The sequence below is a fragment of the Haliotis rufescens genome, unplaced genomic scaffold, assembly GCF_023055435.1.
Source record: "Haliotis rufescens isolate VD_foot unplaced genomic scaffold, xgHalRufe1.0.p SCAF_80, whole genome shotgun sequence".
NCBI lineage: Eukaryota > Metazoa > Mollusca > Gastropoda > Lepetellida > Haliotidae > Haliotis > Haliotis rufescens.
Genome location: NW_025964373.1, coordinates 769,356 through 789,794, shown reverse-complemented (window position 1 = coordinate 789,794; position 20,439 = coordinate 769,356). Strand labels below are relative to the sequence as shown.

Sequence of the window (20,439 nt, the reverse complement as noted above, 5' to 3'; positions counted from 1 at the left end):
ATTATAATTATTTGGATTCACTAAACTTAAGTATCTCTGGACTGATTTTGCTGAAACATATTTGTCCATTAAAATAAACATACTGTTATGCAACTCAAAAGTATCTCAGGCACAGAAAAACTACATGCAATGAAATAAACCTGGAAAAGATTGATATATATCTTGTGGGAAAAAAAATACATGAACATAGATAGATTTGAGTGAAAAGTGTCAAAGCACTAAAACAAAAATATAGAAAATATTGGAATAAGAGGGTTACAAAATTTGGTTATCTTAGACATGAATACCTTGATCACGAACGTCGTCAAGTTGGGCAACTTCTGAACTCGATGAACTGAGCTTTTCTTCTTGCTCAGTCTTGATGACTGGGATCTCTGATGAAAATAAACTCTTCATGAATGCATATTAGAGCATACCAGTATATGATCTACGATACACACCACAGTACTCACACAACATCCACTTGCTAGTGCATAAGCATTCCAAAATCTACTTGGACACAAAATGGACCAAATAATTCCATCAACATGCATGTCCTGCAAAGAGAAATGCAAATTAAACAGTGCAAAATAATTAAATATCAACTAAACTTGTATTCAGCAAAGAGTAGAGTAGAACTGTACAAAGGCAAATGGGTTGTTGTTGAAAATAAGGATAGGGTTGTAATATTGAAGAAACTGGAAGAGAAGCAGGTGTGGAATGGCTAGGACTGCACACAAAGGCAGTTGAATCCTTATGATTTGTAGCAGAGGCATGCAAAGCGACATTCCAAATGGGTGTAAAGTAGCTTGATTGAACAGCTTCCTCCTTGGTATGATTCTTCTCTCATTCTACACAATCAAACCTCACAAAGTGCACTTTGCATACCGTCTCTCTTCCTTGTGCAAAAATGCTCATTCTTCATTCTTTCTACAGAATATATTGCTCTATATTGATCATGTGCTCCCAAACTCCAAGAGATGTAATACTGGGATGTATTGGAATGCGATGATGAATGAAAAAGGCAGAAACAACATCATGCAGCTCAAATGAAGGAAGCAGACATGCCATTGGTTGCTGGCGGCCACAATGACTCACCTTCGGGGCCAGTTGTCTCCCCCTGCTGATACAGCTGCTCATAGCTGGAGGAGTGACCAGCTGGTTGGAAGTGAAGGTCTGGTTGTTTGGTGTCAAAGTGGTCACCAATATCCAGTATTTGTTCAGAGTGTGTTGTTGTTTCAATGTTTATTCCTTGATAGAGTCTCTCATAACTAGATGTCATGACTGTCACTTCCTCTGAAGTTTCTTCAAAAGAGGACATTGGTGGGGCAGAAGGTTCTAGAGCTGGTTGTTCATTGAGTTCAGAGCTCAGAGTCGACATGGTGTTGTTTTCCACTGACTGGTCCAGAGTCTCCTTCTGGGCTTGTTCGCTTGAGGATTGTTCACTAGCATCAGGGGCTTCAGCACTACTGGTCCCCGTTGTGAATCCATCACTCAGAGGATCTCGCATGAAGTCATCTCCAAAGCCAATTTTGGGTGGCATATCGGCATCTGAGATTGAATAGTGAATGCACATTTCCCTTTTTCAAGACTGCCATGGACATGTTATTGCATTAAGGAAATATGTTATCTTAAGACTAATTAGTTATATTAGACGGGAAATGTATAGATTTATTAGATTCTTAAAGACAACTTCCAAACAATAACTGTGTTAGTATTGTTAAAATATTAAAGATTACTTTCAAAATTCAAATATAAACATTAGAGGATAAGATTCAAAAGATGTATGCCATTTATATACTGTGGTGAAAAAGGCAGATATATGCTATAGCAATGACAGAAGCTAAAAGGTCAAACTATCTACCTTGGATATAGATAAGGTGTTCCTCCTGCAGAGCGTAGTCGGGTTCAGATTCATCAACTAGTGCTTTACTGAGTGTGTCCTGGTCTTGAGACGCAACAAGAGTAAACTCAGTGGGAGATGGAGGTCGGTCTTCATCATCTTCACTTTCTGATTCTGAATCAGTTGCTTCTTCTGATGACCTATCTTCATCAATTGTCTGATCTATTCCCAGAGCTTTCATTAACATGTCCTGATCATGGGATTGTACAAGAGTAAATTCAGAGGGGGAGGGAGGGCGATCTTCATCATCATCTCCAGAAGAGTACCCTCCAACCTTTGGTGGTTTTCTTGATTCAATAGATTGTTCAATGAATATCTGTTGGGATGTGTCAGCAGTAATTCTGCCTTCTGGTTCCATTTCATCATCGGCTGAAGCTCCTGTGATGTCAGATTCTTCAAAAAGATGTCTAGCTTCATATGAAAATTCTAATGGAGACACTGCTCTTTCATTACTGTCAGAATGAACAACTGTTTTTTCCTGCACTGTATCAAGTTCATCGGGTTCAATGTCACTAGGTGTGCCTGACCTATCTTGCACCTCAGTGGAGGAGGATGGAAGGAGTGGGGCGTGGAGGGCAAGATAGATGCTATCTTGTGGGCTGGAAGGTCTGTCAGTCTCATTTCCTTGGGAAGGAGACTTTTCGGAAGAGGGGGCTTTGTCAGCAGTTTGGTCTGATATCAGAGATTCACCTCCTGCACCAACAATGTCCACAGAGGCACCACCACCTTCTCTATTGGAAGAATCACTGACTATTGTTTCTAGAGATTCCTCTAGGAAGGATTCCTTTCTATCAATAAATGTCTCTTCAAAGGAAGTTTCTTCAGACTTGTCATCTTCTCTGTCAAATTCAGGTTTGTCATCAAAACTGATAAGTGCTTCAGTTTTGAAGTCAGTAGATGTTCTTACTTCTTCTGTGAATTCCTCCCTACGATCTACAAACTGCTCTGAGTCAGCCACCTCTGGTTCTTGGACATCATCTAAATCTGCTGGTTCATAAATGGAAGTTGTCATTGATGATTCAAAGGAAGTCACTGCAGCGAAATCCTTGGTTTGCTTATAGGGAATAAAGAACTCATCTTCAGCAGGTTCAGAGTGACCATCCTCATCTTTGAAGTCTGTTTCATCAGGTAGGTAATCATCTTCAATATCCTTTTCTTCAGGGGTCTGGTCTGGCATGTGGGCTGGCACATCTTCATCAGAAAAGTAGCTTGTGGCATGTTCAACTATGGTTTCTTTTTGTGTGAATGAGAAACTTTCAAATGAAGTTTCCGTGACAGTTTGCGATTGTTCAGCAATCCTATCATCTTTGAGTTCAACTTCTTGCTGTATCATTTCTTCCTTTTTGTCAAGGACCTGTTCTTCATATGCAACTGTTTCTTCCAGCTTACTAGGACTAACATCTTCATCATCAAATTTTGCATCATCTGGAATAGTATCTGAGTCTGAGGTGGGTTCTCTGCTAGCCCCAAGGTCTTCTTCATCTGAAAAGTCTTCATCAGATTCTACAGCTTTCATGTCATCTGTTGTCCATGGGACTGCTTCAACAGGAATTGTTGGTTCAGCAGCAGTGATGAATTCCTCCCTTTGCTCCACCTGTTGTTGAGAATCAACTGATTCTGTTTCAATAGATTCTGCTCGTTCCCTTTCATCCATTGATTCAAGGGAGGTTGTGATGAGCTCTGCTTCAGCACAGGTAGGTTCAACATCCTTGTCCTCTTTCAATTCAAGTTCTTCTGGCTCTGGTCTTGTTTCTGTAGTATCAAGGTCGAGTTCAGATTTTACAAGAGTTGAGGTTTCTGTAGTGTCTATGTCGAGGTCAGATTTGATTAATGTTGAGGAAGTGTCTACCAGGATTTCTTCTTTTTCTGTGTAGGATTGATCTATAGATGATTCATAAAATGATTCTGTCATGACATCACTTGCTGCAAGGTCATACTTTCCTTCCTTCTGGGTGACTTCATCCCAATGTTTCAAAGAATCAAATTCTGATATTTCACTTTTAACAGTTTCAGAAGTATGTACTTCCACATGCTGCACTGTTTCAGTGCGCATTTCAGAAAATTCTATCATAGATGATTTCTCAACCAAACTTTCTTTTTTCAGTTCATTTTCAATTTCATCAATGTCTTGTTTCATTTCTGACGCAGCCTTCTCTGGAAATATTTCAACTTTCACCTCTACTGAATCTTCATCCTCTGAAGAGGACATCCTTGTTTCTTCTACACAGACATCATGTTTCTCTTTATCTTCTTGGGTGTCGGCAAGCTCTTCTTCCTGTTCATCTAGATCTTTAATCACAGGAGACTCGATGTCTTTCTCATCAAGTTGTTGCTCTTCTTTTTCAGATTTGGGTTCATCTTCAGTTGGAGGCTCTAGCTCTGATGGTGTTGCCTTTCCAATCTGTTCTGGTGTCTCTGACACTAGGCGGTCAGTTTCTTGAGGCTCTGGTCTGTGTGGTCTCTCAGATACATCAGTTCCGACAACTTGCTCCTCCTCCTGAGTTTGTTTCATAGGTTCTTCGGGTGTCAGTTCAGGTTCTTGTTCAAATGTTTCCTCAACTTGAGCATGCTCCAATTCAGGAGATGCTGATTCTCTGTACCCTTGCTCAATTGGTCCTTCAAAAGATGGTGTGTCTGAAAATTCATCAGCATCTTCAGTTTCAGCCAACTTTTCTAACTCGGGCTCCTCTGTTTCAGCAAACTCTTCATCAACTTCCTCATCTTCAACTTGCTGTAAGTCAGTCAGTTCCAATGGCTCTTCCATCACAATCTGTTCCTGATGCACCTGGATTTGACTTGGTTCTTGTTGCTCCTCTGCAACTCCTTGGGACTGAGCAAATTCACTTGCAGAAAGTTTTCTCTCTTTCAGGTCTTCATCTGATAACTCAGAGGATCCACTCTTAAAATCGACTTCAACAGGTTCTCCTTCCATTTCAAAGGATGCCTGATCAACTATGCCTTGGTCAATTCTATTCTGGTATGAGGTATTATCCTCAACAGTTACAATTTCAACTTCAGACATGACAAGTGCTGATCCAGTATCTTTTAAACTATCACCATGTTCTGGTTCTTGAGCTGGTTCTCCAGGTTGCACATCCTCCAGTTTCTCTGTTTCTACAGGTGAAAACCGCCCTCTTTCAACAAGCTCTTCATCTGGTAATTGTTCCTTAGCAGTTAGTGCGGTTTCTTCAGTAAGTTGAGATTCTACAGTTGTTTCTGTGATCTGTTCAAAATGTTCGGTTTTGACAACTAAGTCTATCTGAGTGGCTTCAGTTGATACTACTTCCTCTTCATGAAGAACAGTTGACACTGGTTCCTTTTCAGATGTTTCAGGTTCTTCTTTCACTTCCTCCACAGAAACCTGCATCAGCATTTCATCACTGGCTGCCATTAGTTCATCTTGTGAGAGTTCATCTTTCTCCAACATCTCCCAAGCTTCATCTTCACTCTCACTTTCAAGCTCATGCTCACTCACAAGAATTTCTTTTTCGGCTTGCACATGCTCATCTAAGGGAAGTTTTTCCTCTTCACACACACTTTCAGTTTGTGGTTCACCTACTTCTGAAGCAAGTGGTTCAATTTCTTGTTCAGTTTTCTCTACAAACATTTCATCGTCAGAAGCTTCTGCATCTTCCTCCTTTTCTGGTTCTGGACTAAGATCTAGTTTCTCAAAAGCCTCCTTTTCTCTATCTAGATCTGAAACCTTTTCTGTTTCCTCATCTACTTGTTCTTCAAGAGGTGTTACGCTGTCATCAATAATTTGTCCCTCAATTTGTTCATAGGATTCGGACATTTCTGTCTCATAGTCATGTGTTCTCTCTGAGCTAACAACCACACTTGTGAACTTTTCAACTGTTTCTGTGACTTGGACATCCCTCTCTGGTATTTCCATTTCCTTGAATCTATCGGGTTCATCCACTTCAGGTTGGTCTTCATCATACTCTGCACCTTCATCAGTGTGAATTTGCTCCAGTTGTTCATGCTCAATATCATCATCAACTACAACCAATCCTTCATCGTCTTGAACATCAACAGGCTGTTCTTCAACCTTTTCTTCCATTAGTTCATCATATCCTTCATCTTCAGGAATGCACACGGCTGCAACAGCTTCTATTTCCTCTGCACGCTCTTGATCATCTTGTTCACGTTCAGGAGATGGTTCTTCCTGTTCAAGAACAGGCTGTTCATCAACAGATGATTCATCTTTTTGAGGGACTTCATCTTTTTTGGCTTCAGTGCTTTCTTCTTGTAGGTCTTCACCTGCATGTTCAACAGTAATTCCCACACTGAAAGCAGACTCCTTCTGTTCAACCTTATCAGACTCTTCTTCAGCTTCTTTGTCGGATGCATCATGTTCATCTACATGCTCCTCCAAGAGTTCATGAGTCTGTCCTTCAAGCCTTTCTTCTGTAAATTGTTGTTCATCAGTAATTTCCTGTACCTGTTCAATGTCCACTCCATCAACACTCTCCTGTAATTTGTCTTTCTCCTCAAACATTTCAGGTTCTTCCACTTCAATTGTTATTTGTTCTGATAAAGCTGGTCTTTCTTCGTCTTCCTCTTCCTGTTTTGTCAAGACATGATCTACATCAGTCATTTGTGAAAATTGTGCATCCTCTGTGAATGTTTCTTCTTCATAATGAACAGCTGAGGAGACTGTCTCTGTGGTTTGGATCTGAATCATATCCTCAACTACTTCCTTGGACTCAGTTGGTTCTTCTTCCTCTTCCATTTTCTCAGCAGCTACTGGTTCAATAGCAGTGTCCTCAAAGGTTTCTTCAATCACTTCTTTGGGGGATTCTTGTGTAATTTCTGACATTGCTTCTGCAAGTTGCTGCTCAGTGACAGACTGCAATACAGCATCTTGCATGTCATCTGTTTCCTCAGTAAGCTCAACATGTTGCTCTGCAGAAACTACCTCAACTCTATGGACATCAGGAACAGTTTCAGAAACATCTGACTCAGTGACTTCTTCCTTGCTAACTTCATGCATGAGTGTTGTTTCCTCATACTCTACAATTCTCTCAGATGCAACAGTCTCAGTGATTTGAGTTTCAATCAGCCTCTCCTGCACAATTTCTCTCTCTTCTTCAGGTTCATCTTCATCCTCAACTTTTCCAGCCGCAACTGTTTCTGATTTCAACATCTCAAATGTTTCCTCAATTACTTCTCTTGGATGTTCTTGTTCAACAGAAACAATGCTCTCTGCCTTCTCTTGTTCTACTGTATCCATGAAAGATTCTGGTACTTCTTCCTCAACTGTTTCAGCAACAACAGCTTCTGGCTCAACATCCTCAACTACTTCTTTGTATGCTTCCGGTTCTTCGAATGTTTCCTCAATAGCTTCTCTTGGACGTTCATGTTCAACAGAAACAATGCTCTCTGCCTTCTCTTGTTCTACTGTATCCATGAAAGATTCTGGTACTTCTTCCTCAACTGTTTCAGCAACAACAGCTTCTGGCTCAACATCCTCAACTACTTCTTTGTATGCTTCCGGTTCTTCGAATGTTTCCTCAATTACTTCTCTTGGATGTTCTTGTTCAACAGAAACAATGCTCTCTGCCTTCTCTTGTTCTACTGCATCCATGAAAGATTCTGGTACTTCTTCCTCAACTGTTTCAGCAACAACAGCTTCTGGCTCAACATCCTCAACTACTTCTTTGTATGCTTCCGGTTCTTCGAATGTTTCCTCAATTACTTCTCTTGGATGTTCTTGTTCAACAGAAACAATGCTCTCTGCCTTCTCTTGTTCTACTGTATCCATGAAAGATTTTGGTACTTCTTCCTCAACTGTTTCAGCAACAACAGCTTCTGGCTCAACATCCTCAACTACTTCTTTGTATGCTTCCGGTTCTTCGAATGTTTCCTCAATCACTTCTCTTGGATGTTCTTGTTCAACAGAAACAATGCTCTCTGCCTTCTCTTGTTCTACTGTATCCATGAAAGATTCTGGTACTTCTTCCTCAACTGTTTCAGCAACAACAGCTTCTGGCTCAACATCCTCAACAACTTCTTTGTATGCTTCCGGTTCTTCGAATGTTTCCTCAATTACTTCTCTTGGATGTTCTTGTTCAACAGAAACAATGCTCTCTGCCTTCTCTTGTTCTACTGTATCCATGAAAGATTCTGGTACTTCTTCCTCAACTGTTTCAGAAACAACAGCTTCTGGCACAACCTCCTCAACTACTTCTTTGTATGCTTCCGGTTCTTTGAATGTTTCCTCAATAGCTTCTCTTGGACGTTCATGTTCAACAGAAACAATGCTCTCTGCCTTCTCTTGTTCTACTGTATCCATGAAAGATTCTGGTACTTCTTCCTCAACTGTTTCAGCAACAACAGCTTCTGGCTCAACATCCTCAACTACTTCTTTGTATGCTTCCGGTTCTTGGAATGTTTCCTCAATTACTTCTCTTGGATGTTCTTGTTCAACAGAAACAATGCTCTCTGCCTTCTCTTGTTCTACTGTATCCATGAAAGATTCTGGTACTTCTTCCTCAACTGTTTCAGCAACAACAGCTTCTGGCTCAACATCCTCAACTACTTCTTTGTATGCTTCCGGTTCTTTGAATGTTTCCTCAATAGCTTCTCTTGGACGTTCTTGTTCAACAGAAACAATGCTCTCTGCCTTCTCTTGTTCTACTGCATCCATGAAAGATTCTGGTACTTCTTCCTCAACTGTTTCAGCAACAACAGCTTCTGGCTCAACATCCTCAACTACTTCTTTGTATGCTTCCGGTTCTTTGAATGTTTCCTCAATAGCTTCTCTTGGACGTTCTTGTTCAACAGAAACAATGCTCTCTGCCTTCTCTTGTTCTACTGTATCCATGAAAGATTCTGGTACTTCTTCCTCAACTGTTTCAGCAACAACAGCTTCTGGCTCAACATCCTCAACTACTTCTTTGTATGCTTCCGGTTCTTTGAATGTTTCCTCAATAGCTTCTCTTGGACGTTCTTGTTCAACAGAAACAATGCTCTCTGCCTTCTCTTGTTCTACTGCATCCATGAAAGATTCTGGTACTTCTTCCTCAACTGTTTCAGCAACAACAGCTTCTGGCTCAACATCCTCAACTACTTCTTTGTATGCTTCCGGTTCTTTGAATGTTTCCTCAATAGCTTCTCTTGGACGTTCTTGTTCAACAGAAACAATGCTCTCTGCCTTCTCTTGTTCTACTGTATCCATGAAAGATTCTGGTACTTCTTCCTCAACTGTTTCAGCAACAACAGCTTCTGGCTCAACATCCTCAACTACTTCTTTGTATGCTTCCGGTTCTTTGAATGTTTCCTCAATAGCTTCTCTTGGACGTTCTTGTTCAACAGAAACAATGCTCTCTGCCTTCTCTTGTTCTACTGTATCCATGAAAGATTCTGGTACTTCTTCCTCAACTGTTTCAGCAACAACAGCTTCTGGCTCAACCTCCTCAACTACTTCTTTGTATGCTTCTGGTTCTTCAAATGTTTCCTCAATAGCTTCTCTTGGACGTTCATGTTCAACAGAAACAATGCTCTCTGCCTTCTCTTGTTCTACACTATCCATGAAAGATTCTGGTACTTCTTCCACAACTGTTTCAGCAACAACAGCTTCTAGCTCAAACTCCTCAACTACTTCTTCGTGGGCTTCTGGTTGTTCAACAGAAGTAATGGTCTCAACATTCTCTTCTTCTACCAACTTTGTTATTTCTTCCTCTGCTCTTTTAGAAGTGAAGGTTTCTGCCGTTGCCTCCTCAAATGTTTCTTCAGCTCCAACTGTAGGTGCTTCACGTTCATCAGTTTTAGGGAAAGATTCTGTTATTTCATAAACTCCCTGATCAACAGTTTCTACTACTGCCTCTTCAAATGTCTCCTCTACTATCTCTCTGGAGGCTTCCTGCTCAACAGATGTTATTTTGGCATCCTGTTCATCAACTTGTTCAGTCTCAACTAAATGGGTTGTTACTTCTTCAGTGGATTCAATAGTTACATGAGCGGGTTCCATGTCAGATTCATGTATCATTTCTTGTTCTACTACCTCAACCTCCTCGGTCGCTTTGTCCACAAATATTAGTTCCTGGGTATCAGATGGTGCCTCAGCTTCTTCTGTTTCTGATTCACTTTCCTCCTGTTTGACAATAACAGCATCAACATCATCCTTTACATCCAAAACCTCACTTTCCACTACTCTTTCTGATGACACTGGCTCAAATACATGCTGTTCAAGTTGTTCTTCAACCATTTTCTCTTCTTTCAGAATCTCGGTTTCTTCGGGAGCTTGTTCAACAACTGTATCCTCAGTCTCATCCACTGCAGATGTTTCTGCTAAAATCTCCTCCTCCTTTTCAATACCCTTAACTGCCTCCTGCTCAAGTTGCACCTCTGATCTGTCAGTTTCAGTAATGGTAGCTTCCTCAGTAACTGTTTCTTCAACCTTTTCAACAGTAACAAATTCAGTTTCTTTGTCTATAACAGTTTCTGTCACATCAACTGTATCTTCAGAGATTTTCTCGGCTAATACAGTTTCTGTTACTGTCCCTTGGAATGTTGCTTCTTCCTGCTGAGTCTCTTCCTGTCCTTGTAGTTGCTCAGATGTGACATCTTCTTCCACTGCCTGTTCAAAGATTTCCTCAAGCTCTTGCTCAGATGCCATTTTCGGTTCTTCCCTATCTTCAGACACAATCACTTCTTCCAGAACCTTTTCTGAGGTTTCCTGGACATGGTCCTCGACTTTTTCATAAACTTCTTCAGTGACAACTTCAGTTGCAGCTTGCTGCTGAGATTCCTCAAACTGAACCTGTCCTTCCTGGACATGTGTTTCCTCCACTTCTTTCAACACTTCCTGTTCAATGTCTTGACTTTCAGTTTGTTCTTTAACCAATTCAGTTTCAGCTTGTTCAAATTCTTCATAATCTTCAGCTTGTTCCTCAACTTTCTCAGCTTTTACCTGTTCATCATATTCTACCAATACTTGTTTCTCTTGTTCTTCAACTTTGATAACCAATTCAGCTTCAGCTTGTTGGAATTCTTCAATTTCTTGACTTTCAGCATATTCATCTTTCTCAACTGTGACCATGTCAGTGTCTACCTTGTCAATTTCCTTGATATCTACCTGTTCTTCAGCTGGCTCTTTATCAGTAACAGTAATTTCTGATTCGACAAAAGTATCTTTGAACTCTTCTTGCTCAATCTGCTCTACAACTTGTTCATCTTTGGAAATTTCTGATTCTACAAAGGTATCTTTGAAGTCTTCTTGCTCAATCTGCTCTACAACGTGTTCTTTGGAAACTGTCTCATCTTCAACCTCTGCCTCGTGGAATGTGTCCTCTTGCTCATCGAAACTAACAACCTGAGCAATAGTTACCCTTTCAGGTTCCTGTTGTGCAATATCCTTGACAACCTCCTCCTCTCTCTCCTCAATTTGCTCCACTGCTGGTGCAAATTCCTCCACATACTCCTCTGGTTTCACAGGCTCAGACAGTTCTGTGGCATCATCTACTTCCTGCCCTCTCTCTGCCCCTTCAACTCCCTCCAAAAGTTCTTGTTCAACCTCCTCCTTTACAGGCTCTTCTTCCTCTTGTACTATCACTTTCCTCTCCTCCACCACCTCATGCACTTCCTCTTGTTCAGTAACAACATGGTCCCTTTGAACAGACACAAAAACTTCTTTGTGGTCCTCAGTGTAAATCTCTTTGGTTGTTTCCTCTGACAAAATATGTTTTTCAGAGTCATAAACAGTTTTCTGGTCCCTTTGGAATTCAAATGAATCCTCTTTGGTTTCTGATATACATTCATCAGGAATATCTTCCTGTTCATCAGGTGTTTTTTGAGTTGGAAATGTCTCATCTTCAATTGTCTTGGTCGGAGTTTCGGCTCTGCCCACCTCAGTTTCATCGGGTTCTGAAACTTCATCATCAACAATCCTTTCAGTTTCTGTTACAATAATCTTTTCCTTTGAAATGATCTCTGTATCACCAAGGTCCTCCTTCTCCTCATATGTTTCAGACATATGTTCTGTTTTGACAGTTTCTATCCTTTCCTCTGTTGTGTGTACATGGACGGCAGATGCAACGGTTTCTGAGGTTTCCCTGGTTACAATCTCACTTACTTCCTCTTGATATTTGCTCTCTGAAACCTCTTTACCTGCTGCGCACAATCCCATAGCCAATCCAAGGGAAGGAGGCATTAAAAGAAGCAGAGGATGGGATTGTTAGTGAACCTATCGCTGTCTGACAGGACATTAATTTCGCTAAATAATCCAAGTATATACTCCTTATTATAAGAGATGACAGAGTGAGACAGAAAAAGAAAAAACTTAAATCTGCAGGACAAGTCTTACTAAATACACACTGGTAACGACTTGACTCACAATGAATCTACTGATACACATTGCGTCATCTGTAGTGAAATCTAAAACAACGATGTACTGTTGTCTAACTGGTCATATGAATATAAACATCTCAACTGGGCAGTAATTAATGCTTTCTCTGGGCTTTTTATTTTCCATCTTACTTTAAGAGTCTTTTGCCAGTAAAATGCTGCAATCATTCACAAACGTAACTAAAATATGACACTGTTTTATATACAGTATTCTGACATTACCATTTCAATAGTCCACAGTTCATGTTATGTACTTCTGAATAGCAGCACATTTAGAATTCAAATGCTTTTATGGTATTTATTGGATATTTGATGATAAAATCAATTGTGATGACATTAATTTATCAGAACTGAGAAATAATCCACTTAATTCATTGGTGGAATAACATAACATTTCCTAGATTTGATCTTCATCATTGGTAAAATGTCTGAATCTCATTGCTGCTGTAGTTGAAATACTGGTGATCTTAGCAAACAACCCGCCATGTTCATTATTATTCTCTTCCGTACCCATAAATCTTGACTGGTTTTCTTTGAAAGTTTGCAACATTTACAGACAAGTTGACATCATCTACCGGTATACCTATTGTTCTATTTGTGTTTTGGTTCAGTGACATAAGGAAAGCCTTGGGCATTCCTGTAATGTATTACCACATTTGGTGATAAACAATATGGCTAAAGGATTAAAATACAGGATTATAAATGTTGTAAATTGGCTTCCAAAGGATGAACTGGTTCTAACACAAACTATGACAGGGGTCAAAACCAGGATTCTATCAAAACTATTAACAATTGCACAATAGGCAAACTACGTGTGGCTCTGTCCCTTATCTTTCAAATCTTTCAAACATGTTAGATAAAATTTTAACAGTTTTAAGACGTAACATATTGATATTTTTTAATCATTAGAACTGCATGGAGAAGGATAATCTTCAAAACTGTCTAACTGTTCACAAGGACCTTTCAACAGAAATAGTCACCCAGGTGATCTTACCTCCAATTTCTGAATTCATATGACCAGCAGGCCATGCATGAAAACTAGATTAATGAAATTTGTGACATTTTTCAACTGAAAGTTACTGAAACATTTTTCAGACAACTAAAGGCCACGACTGTGACCAGTGCTATAACAGGTGCACGACACATGAAGGAAGACCACGGTCCTGAAACGAAGGCAAAACCACAATGTATGATTATTCTACAGATTACACTGAACATGGGTACAAAATAAATGGATACTGAAAAGAACAAGACCATACTGAGGTGTTGACAACATGCAGATGGTACCTTCTGTTTGGGCCTTTGGTTCCTCACTGGGAGCCGCCTCCACACCTAGGTTGAGAGATGTTCAAATGTTAGATAGATGCATAGGCATTCTAAAAGACGAGGCAATGGCAGGGGCCCAACATTGGTTTGATTTTTTCTTTGAAGAAATTGTCAATTTTGAAAAGAGTGTTTTTATATTATGTCAATAAGATATTGAGATTACAATTATTGGACAATCTTACAATATTACATAGCTACCAAAAGTTTGAAATGTTTTGGCACACAAGTTTACCTCATTTTAAGAGACAAAATTAGTGTTTGTTATAACAATACTGTGTGTAGTGTACTACAGTATTGTAACATATCACCTAGTAATACCTTTATTCAATGGAAAGGTATGCAGTATGTCTACACTTATGCTCCTGATGCAGACTTTGTTGTTTTATACTCTAAACTTTAAACAATTGGCAGCTATGTAATGGCAGTCCATTGAGATACATCTTGCGATTAGCTACTCAAATCAAATATTTCCCGGACATTGCCTCAGTAGTCTGTGAGTGCATATTCAGCCGACATGTTCCAAACATAGAATGAAGTGGGTGTACATCTGCCTAATTCACTATTGTTTTCACATGATTCAGTAGAACCTGCATTCTACCATTCAAGTAAAAGACAAGAATAAAAAAGCGAAATTTCAAAATAGCAATCAACAAAAATGTCCAACACAGATGGCAATACATTTCTTGCAGCCCCGTCCCATGCAATCCAGATGCTCCACACTGAAACTAGTTCTGATACCTATGTGCCATTCTGGTTCCAGATCAGAACCGTCATGGTGTAGTATTGGTCAAAGTATGCATCCTGATTCAGGAGTAGAATTTAGAAGCAGCCATTGCAATCTTGGATTGACTGGCATGCAATATACAACCATCAGCATTTACATGTGCATTCTGCATAATGCCACACAAAAGCATGAAACTGTAAAATTCAAATCTACACAGCAATAGTCGGCAAGTAAGGGTTGCTGCTAAACAACACTCTTCCCTGGTTCACAACATCAGCTGCAGCAGATCTTCAAAAAATCTTGCTGGCATTGGTTACGTCATGAATTATTTTAAATACTGAAGAGCAAAAAGAGTTTTTATAAGAGGTCCTGAATAATCTCCTTTCAAAATGTTAATTAATAGTTCCTACTGATGATGATACTATGTTAGCTACGACTGTATTGTTACCTTCACACACAAATTTCTGATTTGACACTTTAATACACAATACTGCCATGTGAACCAGGTCATGAAAAATCTGGTATATATGTAGGACAGCAAAAGCAGTAGCTGTAAGCTAAATGTTGCAAGACCACCCCTGGGGGATGCATATTGGTAGATTCACTGAGAGTTCGGTGCCATACACCCATTCGACTACACAGTTATTTTGCAGTTCTTTCGCAAAATTGAATGCTTCTTTTTGCTTTGATTAGATACAGACATTTTGACAACTGTTGACTGCTTCAGAAAAAGAATGTTAGTTTCAATACATAATTAAAATGTTGGTTAAGAAATTAAAAACTAAAAATTTGGCAGGAAAAATAAGAGGCTTTAATGTAAGGAAAGTGTGAAATTTGTGTCCTGCAATAAAATTCACAAAGAGTTGAAATCATTAACTGTGAAAGCTGAGAAAATTAGCAGAAAATTTTTTCCTCAATTTATCCCAATACAAATCCATTGGACAAAAGACTGTGCTCATTGAAGAAGTGCTGGTTAGTTACGAAATAATACCCATAAACATAACCCAGTCCCAAAACAAGATAATGTGCTAGACAGTGGAAATCAAACTACCCATAACCAAATCGTTAAAGAAAGTTCTGTAACAGATAAAGTTAAAAGAAAGGCTGCATATTTCTGAAACAGTCAAAAGTACTGAGATCCACATCCTCAAGGGTGTAGGGTCTCCGCTAACCTTTCGAATCAGATTCTTGTACGATTCCGTAGCAAGATATATAATCATCTTCATCAGGGGGGGTGCTGAGATCTTCCGTAATGGTAATGACAGGTGTGTCTGGCGCACCATTCTCGAAACTCGCTGAAACAACAAAAATACCAAAGGAGGGTGATAATCCCTCGGTCTTTTAATTCGTATCGACTGACGAAGGCAACTCCCCTGGGATGCAACAAACGTCAGGCAAAATTTTTGAAAATTGCAATTTTTCTAAATCTGTTTTTGGTCTATGATAGTAAACTGAACATGTTATGGATTACTCATGGGGAGGGGGACAAATGGTAGAAGGCTATCTAAAGCTAAACACACACATGATAAAGAGGAAAAACACGAAGAGAGACACATATACAATTAATGCCTCTTCAAGTATACTGACAAGCACATGCAAAGAATGTCTTAAAAACTCAACATATCACAACTTAATGTATGACACAAGCAAAGAAAGTCGGAGTCAGTTGTGCTTTGTGTTTGTGTGATGTTGTCTTTACATGTATTATTATTATTTAATTTATTGTTCATTTTATTGATATTTTATGAATATTACTGAAAAACAACGAATCTAATGTTTATGTTGCTTTTTCAATGACTGTAAATCTGAGGCATTATATTAACTATTATAAGCATGTAAACCCTATTTAATCAAAGGTGGAAATCTTCCTGAGGAGAAACTGCTTCCCTCAGAACTGGTTAGAGGTGAGTCTATGTTACCATGCTTCTACGTAACTCATGACAATAGAATGGCTGTAACTAAATACATATACACTCCATCTGTTCAAACACTGTTCTAGCCCAAGAAAATATCACAAAGACTATCACTCCGGCCATGTTAAGTTCAACAAAATGAGTCAGTTGGTGGTATCATTTGAACCAAACAATAAACTGTTGTTAGGAAATTGCTTCTCATGGGTACTGAACAAGTTGTTAGGAAATTGGCATGGTCATGCCATTTCACACGCAAGATGCACAGAAAACAAGCTCTGCCCACCTTCAACCTCAACATGGTCTGGTTGCCATGTTACCTTCTTAACTTGCCGCTTAGCCAAGCCACTGTCAGTCAACTCACGGCACTCTAAACCCAACAAGAAACAACACTCTGCATTGAATGCTAGACCTTACTATGGAAGCTGTTGAGTGAAATTGAAGATTCAACTAAACAAAAGAACTCGTCATGCACATGTTCATCTTCAAAATACCCTAATTTTGACTTATTATCCTATTTCTTCAGCAAATTTGTTATCATGTTCAACCCTAATGTCTTCAATAATTGAGTATGGTGTTGTGTCTCTTAAAGGTGTGCTTATATTTCAAATGTGAGCCTCAGAAACCTACACTTGTTGACATCAAATCACAATCACTTTGACAATTACAATTTACATCAAAGATGTCCTACTTCATCCTATATAGCATAGTTGATAATACCTGTCATCAAGGATATATACCATTATATACAACCCTTACCAAATGTGTTAGTTGATAAGTAGTCTCCCCACAAACCTCACAACAGTTTACAACATTCAACATGCAGTGCTATAGCTTGACACTATAGTGTTCACTGTATACTGGATTATAATCTGAATTCATCTACAACCATAGAAGACATCCTACTGCAAAGCCATACAGGTCAATGTTACTCTGTCACAAGCCAATTGATAATCACTGAAGCACCACTAAGCAGCGATATATCATGATACATGTCCCTAGGAACCACCAACCATTTTAAGCCCTCATAATAAGCAGAATATTTTTCATCACAAGGACGCAGATCTGTTCTCAAAGAGCTTTAGGAACAAAAGCCAACACAGCCATTAAGATACAACAATCATATCTTCACATCCAATCTAGCCATACCTGATTGATGAATCACTCTGAAGCAAGTGAAAACTAAGCAAATGTCATTCTCAAGCTGAATCTCTACAAGGAACAGACAACCAGCTTCATCTGGCCACAGCAAACTGAAATGCTACCATCTACCCTGTACCTATGACCCTGAGCTCCACAGCACTTCTGTATTACCTGGTGTCCCGAAGCTGTCTGGAGTATCATCCAGGACAGTCCTCTGCTGGAGAATTCCCTTCCTCTCGGTGTCCTCCCTCAGTTCCAGTGTGTCCTCTACAATGCCACCATGCCGAAACTCCTCAAAATGGGCAACTCTCTCTCTCGTCTGGACTGGCACGTGACCTGTGGTATCGTAAGGCATGGCTTCTCCTTGTACAAAGGAACCTGGATGTGGACTTGGCGTCACTGCAACTTCTTCCACTCTGCGAGACTCCTCAGACTCATCAATTGACCCAGACCTAGATCTGACTGTCCGTTTTTCTTCACTGATGAGGAGTTTGTTTGTAACGACCGTCCCATCATCCAGGATCTCCTGAAATTCTGCCATGTCGGCAATCATCTGGCCAGACAGTTCATCGTCATCTGACTCCGAATCTTGTCCAGCAATGAAAGCGGATACGGTCCCAGGGATAACCTCTTCAATCTCATAGTCTTCCTCCTCCAGTGTGCCCGAGTCCTCATCAAAGGACTGCTGATGGGTCTTGATGTGGTGCACCATTCTGTTCATTATGACATGCCTCTTAACCGTCTTCCCATCAGGCAGCACATGCTCAACTTCCTCTTCCTCGGTCACACATGTGGGAGGAGCAACGAAAGTCTCAAGCATGTTTTCTCTTTTTGAACCAGGAATAACCACTTCCCGATCGTAAAGAGACTTTTCCTCCTCGTCTACGGACAGGGTCCTGGTCACATGCTTCAAAGTTTGCTTTCTGACCGTATGTGTGTGATGTACTGTGCCATCTGGCAGGACCTCCTCATACTCCTGTACCTCTTCCCTGTCATGAGCAGGTCCCTCCGACTCCACAAGTTCCATCACACGTGCTCCAACACTCTTACCTTGGTGATGGATCTTGCGATGCTTAACCTTAGTTCCATCAGGAAGAACCTCCTCATACATAGAGTCTTGTGATGACAGACTAGGATCGAAAACTTGATCGAAAACTGGAAATCAGAGAAAGTGGGGCATTGTGAGAACAAGTAACTAGACTAAACCGCAAACAATGACAGCTGCCGACTGCACACGTGCTGGCCAACACACAGTGAAGACTCCTAGTGTCTACACTAGGTCCAATACATTACAGGGAGTCATTCCAACACTACAGCACAACCCACACTGTTAGCAAACTACTGCAAACCCTGCTGAAAGACACCTGAGGGAAACTCAGGAAACCCGAGGGAACCAGGCACCTGGTTTATTGGGGTGCTGAGGACAGACTGGGAAGGGGGAGAATTGGTGGGGATTGCTGGGTCCTGAGGAGGATTGTCCCATCACCAAGGCAAAGCATGTACATGGCAATTATACAAGTCAGGTATGAGCTTGGTTAGTGCGTCAAACTCAATCTATCCCTCATTTCAATGGTTTAGTATATAAGTATAGGTAGTAAAGCATTGCTTTGCTGTTGTCGTGAGTAAAAGCCTCTTAAATAAATTGTTTATTACCAGAAATTTGTCGTGCAAGTAGTAATGTATATTTATGTAGTGTAACCTCTCGGATGGTAAACAACAACAAGCAGAGTCAGTAGACGTGAAAACCACCTCCGCAGCAAATGTGACAACAGCTCCGCAGCAAATGTGACAACAGCAAAAAATTACAGGCTTCTACTCTAATACATGGCATGTACAGTGTTAGTAAATACACAAAGCATGCAAACTTTGGTGAACTTTGTTCTAGCAAATCTTATTGTGAGGCAGTGTTTAATTTACTTTTTTACCATCTTCTCAAGCAAAAGCCTATTCTGAAGCATTTCAACAACAGTTGTGCTTGCTAGTCAAAACATCACTTATTATCAACAAATATACATTTATCAAAATTACAACGTTAACAAGCTCAAGCTAACAGCAAACTAGAAATCTAAAATTCAAATCAATACTTTTCAGTATTGATCTCTGTAAAAAAAATCAAAATCAAATCAAAATCAAACATATTTACCAAATACAAAATCTCTGATTGAAATGGTAAATCCTGTTTTTAGACCTGATGCAAAATGATCAGACTCTTTGATGACAATGTCAAGTCCTATGTAATAGTTACACAGTTAATGGCAACAGTATGTTCAGCAAGGTAGGTTGTATGGTTTGTAAAGCCCCATGTCATCCCATAGTTAGGTGAGGGATTCCTGGGTAGTACAAGGTGCAGTTGGTCTTAGGCTTGGATGGTTAATGCTTGAAGCACTTGGTAAGGGTTTGGTAGAATTCAAAATTTAAAATTACCTGCCGATGATGAAACCACCTTTCCTATTCTTCACAAATGTCCATTATGGTGTTGGCTTGTTTTCAGCTTTGTGTCTAGATTACATGTCTCGTTGGCATATCATAGAGTTAAACATGTGATCGCCATGGCCAGGCTATATTTTCCTTCAGATATTGTATCCATTAAATACATGAATTTGCTCTTTCATCAAGTTTTGTTTGGACAGATGTCAAAGAACAACATATACACTCCAATATCTTTACAGCACAACAAGCTGTAATTTGTTGTATTCAAACTGATTATAACTGTAATAGTTTTTAACAAAACTATGTGTGTATGTAACATACTGCATGAGTACAATATAAAAAGAGAGTAAAATCTAAAAAAATCATGAATGTACCACAAACGTTTTTGTACTCAAATTTGCAGATACAAAAATAAAGAAACCTAAAATAATTCCATGCACAGAAATGATTTTGTCTCTGTGTTTCGACATATGTATGTCATGTTTTGAATGATGGATGATGCAGATGAGGAAATGAACAAAGGCAAAGTTGATCATACGGAAATATATAATGACAATGCATGAACAAAACATGACTGGCATGCAAACAGCTTGGCCCATGCTACAGAAATGAGGAACTCAACGGTCAAGATATGTCCTCAAGTTGTAGGGAGTATGATGTATGGCCATAAACATATG

At 39.7% G+C, this 20,439-nt stretch overlaps 1 protein-coding gene across 50 annotated transcripts in view; it reads right to left on the bottom strand.

Moving 5' to 3' along the window:
* The window catches only part of LOC124137436 (titin-like), a 228,112-nt gene that overhangs the window by 24,329 nt on the left and 183,344 nt on the right, over window positions 1-20,439 (bottom strand). For 40 of the 50 annotated variants that reach the window (XM_048390069.1, XM_048390070.1, XM_048390025.1 and 37 more), the window contains 7 exons: window positions 17,504-18,487; window positions 16,476-16,559; window positions 15,452-15,574; window positions 13,517-13,561; window positions 1,844-11,995; window positions 1,078-1,530; window positions 288-374 (listed from right to left, as the gene is read on the bottom strand). In XM_048390069.1, the coding sequence (XP_048246026.1) occupies window positions 288-374; window positions 1,078-1,530; window positions 1,844-11,995; window positions 13,517-13,561; window positions 15,452-15,574; window positions 16,476-16,559; window positions 17,504-18,487 (11,928 nt within the window). The remainder of the gene's footprint in view (window positions 1-287; window positions 375-1,077; window positions 1,531-1,843; window positions 11,996-13,516; window positions 13,562-15,451; window positions 15,575-16,475; window positions 16,560-17,503; window positions 18,488-20,439) is intronic. The other 10 variants (XM_048390071.1, XM_048390065.1, XM_048390074.1 and 7 more) reach the window with 8 other exon arrangements.